Source organism: Medicago sativa, chromosome 2 (assembly GCF_051527215.1).
Source record: "Medicago sativa cultivar Bolivia chromosome 2, Bolivia_mono, whole genome shotgun sequence".
NCBI classification, from domain to species: Eukaryota; Viridiplantae; Streptophyta; class Magnoliopsida; order Fabales; family Fabaceae; genus Medicago; species Medicago sativa.
In genome coordinates this window covers 1,354,960-1,367,293 of record NC_140750.1, presented here as the reverse complement: position 1 = coordinate 1,367,293, position 12,334 = coordinate 1,354,960, and the positions used below count along the sequence as shown (strand labels likewise).

General features: G+C 32.0%; 2 protein-coding genes across 3 annotated transcripts in view; both read left to right on the top strand.

The window, feature by feature from the left end:
- The window catches only part of LOC146943441 (F-box/FBD/LRR-repeat protein At4g00160-like), a 66,814-nt gene that overhangs the window by 41,903 nt on the left and 12,577 nt on the right, over nt 1-12,334 (top strand). The window lies entirely within an intron of this gene.
- LOC146943444 (F-box/FBD/LRR-repeat protein At1g78750-like) lies at nt 3,358-10,823 on the top strand. The gene is made up of 4 exons (XM_085741719.1): nt 3,358-3,949; nt 7,602-7,733; nt 7,817-8,109; nt 10,326-10,823. The coding sequence occupies exons 1-3, from the start codon at nt 3,467-3,469 to the stop codon at nt 8,102-8,104; spliced, it is 903 nt and encodes a 300-aa protein (XP_085597845.1). The 5' UTR covers nt 3,358-3,466; the 3' UTR covers nt 8,105-8,109; nt 10,326-10,823.

Below are 12,334 nucleotides of genomic sequence, written 5' to 3'. Positions count from 1 at the left end.
TTTATTATAGGCTAAAGTGCACTTTTCCCCCCTTAACTTTCAAAAACTTGCAATTTTGACCCCCTAACTATGAAAACTACAATTTTGGCCCCCTAAGTTTTAGCCCCATTGCAAATTTGGTACTTTTGGTCAATTTTGACCGGTCAATGCCCATGTGGCATGCCACGTGGGTAATTATTAAATTAAAAAAATAAAAAAAGCCACTTAATCATTTTTTAATTAAATAAATAAAAAGTATTTAAAAAATCAGGAAAATTGAAAAATTAATAAAAAAATTGAAAAAAATTCTGAAAATATTAAAAAATTTTGGAAAAATGAAAAATTAATAAAAAATAAGAAATTTTGGAAAATTGAAAAATTAATAAAAATGAAAAAATTGAAAAAATATGGAAAAAAATTTAAAAATTCTGGAAAAATTAATAAAAATAAAAAATGATTAAAAAATAAAATAATCTAATAAAATGAAAAATAATGAAAAATTCTAAAAAAAATAAAAAAGATTAAAAAATTCTGGAAAAATGAAAAATTAATGAAAAAAATATTAAAAAATTTTGAAAATTTCGAAAAAATTAAAAAGATTAATCTTTTTTAAAAAAATGAAATTTTTGAAATTAATTTCGAAATTTTCATTAGTATATATGTCGACTTAGGTTTTTTCAGTGTATTTATTTCCAAAAAAATATCCGGGAATTTTTGTGTATTTATAAACCGGAAATTTTTGTGTATTTATAAACCGAGAATAAGGGAAAAAATATGTGTATTTATAAACCGAGCTTATGTTTTTTGTGTATTTTTCGAAATTTCAAAATTTTCATTAGTATTTTTTTCGGGAATTTTTGTGTATTTATAAACCGGGAATTTTACAATGAAAATTTCGAAATATGCATATTACAATGAAAATTTTGAAATTTTTTTAAATATTTTCCAGAATTTTTATTTTTCATTTTATTAGATTATTTTATTTTTTTAATCATTTTTTATTTTTATTAATTTTTCCAGAATTTTTAAATTTTTTCCGTATTTTTTAAAAAAATTTCTTTTTTATTAATTTTTCAATTTTCCAGAATTTTTTTATATTTTTTTTTCAATTTTTTATTAATTTTTCATTTTTCCAGAATTTTTTAATATTTTCAGAATTTGTTTTCAATTTTTTTATTAATTTTCATATTTTTTTCAATGTTTTTATTATTTTTCATTTTTCCATAATTTTTTAATATTTTTAATTAGATATTTTATTTATTTAATTAAAAAATGATTAAGTGACTTTTTTTATTTTTTTTTAATTTAATAATTACCCACGTGGCATGCCACATGGGCATTGACCGGTCAAAATTGACCAAAAGGACCAAATTTGCAATGGGGCTAAAACTTAGGGGGCCAAAATTATAGTTTTCATAGTTAGGGGGCCAAAATTACAAATTTTTGAAAGTTAAGGGAGGAAAAGTGCACTTTAACCATTATTATATTCTCTCTCATCAATCTCATTCACATTCTTCTCTAAAGCCTATGTTTTTAACCTCTTGATTTTTTTTTTCTTTTCGTTTCTTCCTTCTATCATCCATGATGTTTCCATCATTTGCCATTGTTGGAGGTAGAAACTTCATGATTCTTGAATTTTGAATTTCATCAAATTTCTTATGTATCAGCCGAAAATGCTCCTTAAATTTTGCAAGAAAATACCAATATCCATCGGATGCTCAATTATATCAAAGTAATTATGAAGATTCAACGCAATTGGGGGGGGAAATTCAATCATATCTTATTCGTTATCAACCATAAGCTAAATTATAAGCGCATACGCCATACACTAATTTATCAACTATTTCCTATTTTTACCAAACAGAGGATAATAAAATCAATTTTTTTTTTTACAAATCAAAATAATTATTTATTCATGCTAGAAATTATTTACTTATTATCCCTGTGAGCTTAGCTCAGTTGGTAGGGATATTGCATATTATATGTAGTATAATATAGGGGTCGGGGTTTGAACTCCGGACACTCCACTTCTCCACAATTAAATTGTGTGAGTTCTGTTCTGGCCACTAGACTTAGGGATGGCAATTGGACCCAGACCCTATGGGCACCCGCAAAAAATACCCGCTATGGGTAGGGTAAAACCCCGCTTTCATGGGTCTGGGTTTGGCTATGGGTAATTACCCGCAAATTTGAATGGGTATGGGCACGGGTATGGGCACTGTACTACCCAGCCCCGCAACCCGCATATATATGTATTTATATAATATGAAAAATAATTTATTTATTTTTTGTGTACAATTAATTAATTTATGTAAGTATTTAAGCCTAACCCTAAAACAGCTTAATGCAACTTAATAAAAACTTTAGTAACAATTTATTATGAATTTAACATGCAATTGCAACTTTTTAACGTATAACTGATGTAAAATATCTATTTTCTCCTTCTTTCTAGGGATACAGTTAAAACTCTATAAATTAATAATGTCAGGACCGGAGAAATTTATTAATTTAGAGAGTTATTAATTTATCGATAAATTAATAATTATTAATTTAAAGAGTTTTTAAATAATTATACTGTACATACCAAACAAAAAGGCAAATTAGTCTACGCCTCTTAGAATTACGTTGCAGCGAACCTTGGGACTCAACGTAAATTAGTAACTACTATGTTCATATGCATTGGAAATCAATAATGACTTTTGAAGTACCGTAAATGTAAACAAGATGAACAAATGTGTTTAATGTATTCTTAATATATTTTTTTTTAGTTTCTATGAATTATTAATTTATGATTTTCTTGGGACCGGAAATTATAAAGGGACCTCCCGAAAAATTATTATCTTATTATTTTATCGAGTTTTTCAATTTTTTACATTGGCCCAAGTCGGGACCGGACAAATTTATTATTTTAGAGAGTTTATTAATTTATCGAGTATTAATTTAAAGAGTTTCTACTGTATTTTGGATGTTTTTTTATTTGACTAAATACTACGATTCATACTATTTTATTATTTGATTTGAAATTTTTTGGATCATAATTTTATTTCAATTGTGGTGTTTTTTATTTTCTTTTCATGGTTAAAGTGCGGGTAACGGGTGCGGGTATGAGCACTTAAGTACCCATAGGGTATGGGGAAAGACACTAAAGTTGTTGCCCACGAGGGTATGGGCTCGGGTACGGGTATTTTTTACAAACGCGGGTATGGGGATGGGTACTATAGTACCCTGCCCATTGGGTACCCATTGCCATCCCTAACTAGACTACTTGACAAAAAAAAAATTTTATTTACTTATTTTCTATAAAGATCCTTATTAGAAATTTTCTTATAATAATAAAAAGAAATATGTTCGAATTTGTTGCCAATGTTTGAGAGCCAAGATTTCCCCATAGTTCACTTCACCTCGCCCATTCATATACACAGTCGCTGCCCAAACATCACTAACCCTAACCCTAACATTTACCGGATAAGGCGACGGAGAAGAAGAAATGAGACGACGGAGACCGGTGGATATGATAAGCAGTTTACCGGATGAGATCCTGTGTTACATTCTTTCCTTTCTCTCCACCCAAGAAGCAGTTACCACTAGCGTTTTGTCAAAGCGCTGGACTCATCTCTGGCTCCATGTTCTTAATGTCGAGTTCACCGACATCGAAGTCGATAGCATTGAATCTAATTACAGTTTAAACGAGTCTGTTTACTCCGTTTTAGCCTCTCGTTACGCTGCACGCTCTGAATTCATAGACAATTTCTACCTCAACGTCCATTACACTAAACCTAATTTTGCATATTCCAGCTATCCTGATGTCATCAAATGGATCAACATTGTTGTTCAACGCAGACTTAAGTATCTTCTTCTTCATCTAGCTGTAGATGACTCTGATGATGATGATGATGATGATGATGACGAGGATTATGATATTCACCGGTTACCCAAATTGCCAATAAGCATATTCACCTGCAAAACCCTTGTAAGTCTCGACCTCCATCGATTCTCTGTTAAGGGTTTTTCGTTTTCTTCCATTGGATTTGGCTTTCCATCACTCAAAAAGCTTAGTTTGAATTGTATTGAATTCGTTGAAGATCGAGATTTTATGTTGCTTCTGTCTGGATGTCCTGTTCTTGAGGAACTAGAATTATTTCTGTTATACTTGAATTGTGAGGAGGATTGTCTTACCTTTCAAGAGTTTCAAAACTTAAGCCTACCCAAATTGACTAGAGCAGATATCACTCAATGTTTGTGTTCATGTTTTCCACTGAATGCACTTTCTATTTCTGAGTCTTTGTGCTTAGATATAGTGAAGCTGTAATATCCCTCCATGAGATTTTTTTTGAACTAAGGGCAAAATGGTAATTTCCCCTTTAATACCATAAAAGTAGGAAATTGTCTAAAGAATTCTAGACAATTCCACTCATTCTTCTCAAAAAAAAAAAATTATAACATCTTTCCCTTTTCTCTCAAAAAAACCATCGGCCCTCCCTCTCTATTTCCTCAATCTTCTCCAAATTTTCCAAATCCTTAAGAATCACTATAATAACCATGCCATGGGTTCCTAGAAGTGTTATTGCAAGTGTGTAGCAAGCAAAACTTATCCCTCCCTTTCTTTGTAGGTTAACCGCCCCTCTCTCATATTCTTCCCAAATCTTCATTTTCACTCAAACTCATGGAATTTCACTTGTAAACTTGTTTTTGGAGATACCCATGAAGGAATAAACATAAGGGATGCTAATTATGTTGAGGGTGGTCAAGACTGGTGGCTTGAGTTTGGATTTTGGCTCAAGGATCACAAGATGAAATTTTTTAAATGAGGTGAGTTCTTTACTAATTCTTTACTAAGTTGGAAGTTGAATTGATGACTGAAATTGTTAAAGGCTGTAGTAATTGTATGTGCAAGTTATGAGAGTTCATGATAACTAGAGAAGTTGGTAAATTGAGATTAAAGAAATTGATATGGGATTGGATGAAAATAGTTATATGAGCACCTTGAAATGAATTATTTTTGCTGTATTATGGAGTGGTGGTGTTGAAACTGAGTGTGATGGTTAGACTTTAAAGCTGAATATTTTGGCATGTTAGTTTAAAATTTTCATAAGGACAGATTTGTGGTATTTGGGACGTATATCTGGCTGTGTAAACCATAATTGAGTAATTATTGGATTTTTGGATTCCTCATTCAATTCCCTACAGTTTGGACACAAATTTTGTATGATTCGGATCAAAAACGGATTCGAAAAATGCGTTTGAAGTTTGGTAAATTCTGTTGGGTAGTGCTTACGGGTTTTTGGTATGTTTTTTGAGGAATAGGCTGTTTTGGGAAGATGAAGGCAGAAGTGATTGAAGGAAATTTAGCTGAAGCATCAAGGAGAATTAAAGATTCCATAAGTGATTATTAGTGGTGAGTTCCTTTAGCTTAGATCTCACCTTTGAAGATCGATTATGATTATGCTAGATTATTAAGATAATACGAATAAATAGACCATTTTATGAATTACTTTGTGATTTCTGTCATGATTTATATATTGTTTTTAAATTCCTTTGAAAATGAGTTTTTATGAATTTGGTTCCTTAAACATGTGAAACAATAAGAGATTTATCGTGGAATTGTGTTATATTAGTAAGAATTTCATGGAACTCATAATTGTTGAGGTAACATAGAATTTCCCCACTTAAAAACCTCTCTATAGGGTGTGCTTAGAATTGATTGGATTGAAATGATTGCTATAATGATGATTATGCTGTTAATTGTAAATGTGTTTGAGATGAGCTATATGTTCCACATGGATGAGTCTTGTACTCCATATGAGATAGTAGAATGAGAATTTATGAATTAGATATCCTTATTAGTGTAACTTAAAATCTCTTTTATGTTAAGAGTATGTTTATGTTAGTATAAATGTTGGAGGGAAATTAACAACAAAATTGATGTATATATATACTTATAGAAATGATTTGAAAGAAAATTTGAAATGCAACCTATGAGTAATATGCTCACAGTGAATCATAGAAAATCACAGAAAATGGAAATGATGAGAAAAATTGAAATGAGTAACATGCTCATAGAAAAAGAAAGAAAGAAAGAAAGAAATGAGACTATTGAGAAAAACTCCGTTTGCTGCAACGAAGAGATAATGCAGCCTATGAGTAACAAGCTCATAGATATTTTATGAAATTTCCGTTCGCCACAACGAAGAGATAATGTGGTATATTCCGTTCGCCACAACGAAGAGATAATGTGGTATATTTCCGTTCGCCACAACGAAGAGATAATGTGGTATATTCCGTTTGCTACAACGAAGAGATAATGTAGCCTATGACGTACGGGTCATAGTAATGAATTTTTATCCGTTTGCTACAACGAGAGATAATGTAGCCTATGAGGTACGGCTCATAGTAACGAATGAAATGTATAATTAATGATATGAGATTTTAAGTCAAGAATTATTCGAATAATATTTGAAAGAGAACAAAAATAAAATTATGGAACCAAGGAAAAATTCTAAGGACCCTCCAACATGAATACTAACATAGCAAACACATATTAACACGAAAATTATGTTTAGAATAAATTGGCTACGAAGTAATAGTTCATGGGCCTTCTTACCAATCGTTGGAAATGAGGAATTTTAGTTATGGAACTCCGGCTTAGTTTAGCCGAAACTAGTTATTATGAGAAAAGAACTAGAGACATACCCAGATAAGTATGTCAAAGTATAAGCTATACCAAAATACGATATATTGGAGACATGTTTATGATTATTATGATTATTGTGGTTATGATTATGGTTATGATTATGGTGATTATATTTTTGATTAAGGTTATGATTATGATTATGCGTGTTATATAATCAAAGTAGTATTTGAGACAGCGATTCTAGTTATTCCCTAATCGCTCAATTATGCCAAATGAAATAGTATAAATCCAAAATGGGTTGAGTTTAGAAACAGATGGCGATCCTAGGTTCCCCGAGGTTGCCTACAGCCTAAGATAGGTGGAATTCACTGAGACATCTTGTCTCACCCCATTCCCTTTATTTATTTCAGATATACGAATTATTATACGACGGGATGGTTTTTGATGAAGAAGCAGAAGTAGCTGAATAACATAAAGTACACGTCAGTGGTACTATTTCTGAGTTAACAGGTGAGAAATTCTGTGTTTTATTCAGAGAGTTTTTATTTATTGTAATTTTAATGTACCCGATGCCGAGTTTAACACTCATGCTAGATATCCTAGGAAATTTGCTTGTAGGGGTGTTTCAGAAGCTGTCCACAAAATACCATGAAGTCCCCGAGGTTCGTTTTATTATGAATATGATGCATGCATGCCCTCAATCCATGTAGCACCGACAACCAACAAATGATCGGTGTCTAGTGTCTGTGTGTGTATCAGACAATAGACACCAATCATCTGATTACTTTCAATAATTCAACTTTTTAAATATTATTATTGATGTTGATATGTTTGTGTCGTGTCTAGTGTCGGTGTTTCATAGACCTCAGTTGAATACACTTAACTGCTCCACCCCAATTGAGTGTCATAGAAAAAGCAAAGGCAACAATGTGATTTATTTTTTTGTTTTTAATTTTGCCCTAATTTTTTAGTTTCTTTCTACATAATATAGGTGAGTCAGCTCCCTTACGATGATATTCCTATCTTTCATAATTTGACCTACTTGGAGGTCCACAATCGTTGGAATTTTGTAGTACAAATGCTTCACCACTGTCCTATGCTTCAAAATCTCAAACTTTTAGAGGTTTGTTAAGTTTAAGAGTCATATTTGGTTTATCTTTTCTTAACCAACGTTCATATTTGATTCATTTTATGTACAATAAATAGGGGGTATATGTGGCATTGGGGAACGAAGAAGATGATCAAGAAGATTGGGTGGAACCAGAATTTGTTCCACAATGTCTTTTATCACACCTTAGAACTTGCACTATTGAGGACAATGGAGGCTTACAAAGTGAATTTATGCTAGCAAAATATATTTTGAAGAATGCAAGACTTTTACAAACCATGACAATCTCGAGTAAAATTGAACAACATGAACTAGAAAGAAAATTGTCCTCATGCCCAAAGGCATCAGCAAAATGTCAACTTTTGGTTATTAATAACATCATATAGACTATGTAAGTAGTAGTTTCTCTATCCTGCTTGTTATTTCTTTAGCTTCTCCCATGCAACTGTTAGATTTAGTGGTTTGAACGATGAACTATTATGAAGGTCATGATTTTGTTTCACTGCACAAGTTAATGAAAATGATCTGTAAATGATTTACTTTGTCCTTGTCTACCTCTTTACTTTGTACACGTCTACCTGTTTATGACTTCAATTAGATCAATTCTTATCCATTTTCTGGGCACTTGCATATTAAATTCAGATTTGATGCATCACCGGAAGCATGTACAAATATTAATTAAGTAGTTGTTTTCTCAGAGGAATCCTTGTCTTTTGATGGCCCTATTAAAAATAAGGACTTGGATCTAAATGACCTTTTTGAAGATTTGGTTTTATTGTCATAGGTTACTAGGCATTTAAGCTGCATAAGCACGGACACTGACACGCTGACACCGCTATTAATTTGAAAAAATCTCATAATTCTGTGTAATTATATGCGTTGGTGTCGGACACTCCGTGCTTCATAGGAACAGGGAATATAAAGGGTACTTTAGTAGGCTGGAAAAGGTGCTTAAAATCTACTGCTCCACATAATGTTGTAATCAAATGACCTGTGATTAGGGAAATGCTTAGATTGGGGTATTAAGAACCAAGGTGTTAGATTAAGGGCTGGGACTTCGATCTTGGTCATCATATCAAGGTCTGTGTTGTTCCTGTGACCACAGCATGACCGCTATTGAGGTCAAAGTAACCACATTTTACAGCGATTCTCTGCAATAGCAAGGATTGCGTGGCGACCGCGAAAAAAATTTAAAACCTTATTAAGAACCTACGAGGCTTTCACCTTTTAAGCACTTTCAAAGCAGATAAAGCAGGATAGAAATTGATTAGTGAGGGTTAAATAGACGTTTCTTTGAGAGGAGTAGGGGTTGGAAACTTCTCCATCCTCCAATATCTTACTATGCTCTTTTTATTATTTTTGAAAAAAACTAGCTTGTATTCTAGCACTGTTTTGATCTTGTTCTTAACTTAGCATTTGTTTCTTTGTGAGTCTTATGCATTTTTTAATTCTGTGGTTGGAAACTCTTCCATCCTCCAATATCTTACTAAGGCATTTATGGTTGTTGCTATTTTTAAGTGCCTTTATTTCTTCTGCTTTAATTTTCTCCTATACTGATTCTGGCGCATAACTTGGCTCTAAATTCTAATATTTTGATGGTATGAAAAGTGTGGCTGCATGTTAATTTTCAGCCGATTCAGTGATTGACCTGCAAACGGTTGCTTTCTTTCAATAATTTTTCCCCATAGATTGAAACAAATAGCTCAAACAATAAGTGGCTCTGCTTGAAAAAATCTTGGTCTTGATAATGTAGTTTTTGGCAAAGTTAGAAATTAGATCATCTTCTTTTCTAAAACATACACTACATGCCTACCCACCTGCTCCATCCCTACAGTTAATTGATCACTCTTTAGCCATTAATTTCATCATATGAAGCTCCCTCTTATTCTCCAATATTCCCTAACAACCGCTGAGACACCTTGTTTTGACTGTGAAGTATCCTTACCTTCACCTCCCATTGTGACTGAGCATCCTCCAGATCCCTGTCCATACAGTTGCTTCAAATATCACCCTAACATTTCAACAAAATCTTAGTCTAAACCATCCTTCACACCAGCTTATTCTCCTGCTGCTCTCCTACAACAAAATCTGCCATCCACATAACTGGATCTGCTCCTGATCTGCTATGTTCAGACGAGGTTTCCCATGAACTTAAGCTTCGCCAAAATGAGGAGAGATCTAAATATTTGGTGTCACGCTTGCTCCGTTCTCTCCATGCAAGTTTATCTGGCACAATAGAGCTTTCTTTACTTTCTCTTGCTTGGATATAGTTGTTTTCTTTTCAAATTAGAGTTTTAGAGTAATTTTGTGCATTATGGAATGGTCTTTATTACCCTGGCTTTGGTTCTTTTGATTCTGATACACTTTCTTGTTTCAAAAGTGACATCTCTCCCAAGGAAAAACTGTTGGCAAGTTGTTGCACTTTACCATTGTTGCGTGCTTAATTTTGGAATTGTTGAAGGCGGGAGTAGTTTCTAATTACTTTTTTCAAAGCATTAGTTGTTTAATCAGATGATTCAGATTCTTTTATTCACTTGATAAATTCATTGAGTTCTGGTCACTTGACTTACTTTGTGGCTTGACACTTTTTTCCTTTCTTGTGTGCAGCTTCAGGAGCCGATGGTTTCCACAAAGAAATCTTGTTAATCAGATTTTTATGTTATTAGTATCGTTTATGATTTTCAATGATGTTACATATCAATGATACAAAGATATTGCTTAGAGAAGGATCCACAAGCCATGCAAGGACTACAACTTAATGATGCTAGTTATGCACTGACAATGGAAGAAGTTTCCGACAAATTTTAATTAATATCTATACTTTAATTCCGTTATGCAACCACATTGAAAAGCTTTGGTGGGTTAAGGTCAAAGCCAGAAAGTTGGCAGGCCTTTCATTTGGAAATATATTATCCTCTATGAAGCTTGAAATTGATCCCAAAGGGTCAACCAATAAACAACATGATCCAAAGCAAAATCAGGTTTAGATGTCAAAAGAACCATTCTTTGTATTTGATCAAGTGTAAAAATTTCAATGGATTAATGGGTTTTTTGAACATCTGCAGTGTTATCCAACAATGAGATTAGCTGTTCGTACTTTGTATAGTTTCTTGTTCTCCCTTCCCTTACCTTTTTAACACTTCCAAAAGTAAATAAGAATACAATTTTATCCAAACATGGAGAAGACATATAGTCAATAAAATGTTTAAAAAAGGGTCAAAAAGAATTGATAGTTTTATTTTTGATAGTTTTTGCAAACATGGAGAAGACATCTAGTAGTAAATGCTATAATAATTTTGATAGTTTTTGCAAATAGTTTATTTTTGTATTACTTTTGATACAAATAATGTGTGTTTGATATCTTAAAAAGTAAATGACATGGCAAAATAGCTGTAGTTGAATAATGTTTAATTTGTAAAACAATTTTTTGGACATGACAAATTGAAGACTAGTGACAGAACAAAAATTAAAATTCTTGTTCTCCATTAAACGACAATACAACTTTTTGTTTTAATGTAAAGGATGAAGAAATATTAATAAGGGTTTTGCTAACAAGTGTCTTAAAGACGTTGTTTAAGGAAGCCACAAAAAGAAATTGTCTTGCAAATACAAGTAAAATTTATGTAAAAGCATAACTACACAATTTTCATTATAAAATTCTGATACTTTTAGAAGTTTAAACAAAGGTTAAGATCCTCTCCATTTATTAGTTTCTCCATTTCGTCCATTTGAAAAAATAAAAACACGAAATTTAAAAATAATTAATAGTGGTAGGACCCACATAATGGTGAGATCCACTACATACTTGTATCTATATCTCGCCAAATAACAATGTCCATTTATTTTAATCAAATGGAGAAGATCTTAACTCCCCTCCCCTAAGGCCATGTTTGGATTGATGGAATGTGATGGAATTGAATGGAATGGAGTGGGATGAAATCATATTCCATTGTTTGGATTTGTAAAATTTTAATGGAGTGGAATGGAATATGATGGAATCCATTCCATCCTATACCACCACTTCCTCTTATTTTTCATTCCATCCAATTTGGGAGGTATGCAATGGAATGGACTTTCTTTATTACATAATTATCATTTCACCCCTATTTTTTATTTCATCACTTTCCATATCTTCCTTCCACTTCTCCTTTTTTTTTTTTTCCGGCCATTTATTTTCAAGTGCATCAACGACTTTCTTCTTCTTCTTTCTCTGTTTATCTTTCTTCTAAACAACATAGAGCAAAATTTCAACGTAATTGACAAATAATTCAAAAGCATTGTGTTTTTTATTTTTTATTTTTTATGGGAGAAACATCATTAGTTGTGTATATGGACGTAGAATAAAAGACATGCAAGAAAATATGGAGATTAACTTGAACAAATAATTTATTCGAGTACTCAACTTTTTCATTATAAAGTGTATTATCAATTAAGTAATTTTTAATTTTTTTTTAAATAATTCTAATATTTTAAAAGCCAATAAAAATGATGGAACTAGAGAAGCTGCGCCATAGGTACTGAGTTCATGGGATGATACAGATTTGAATAATCTTCAATTTTCTTGTCCTTAATTATGTTCAGCTAGTCAATAATTTTATTATTGTTTATTTGATGTT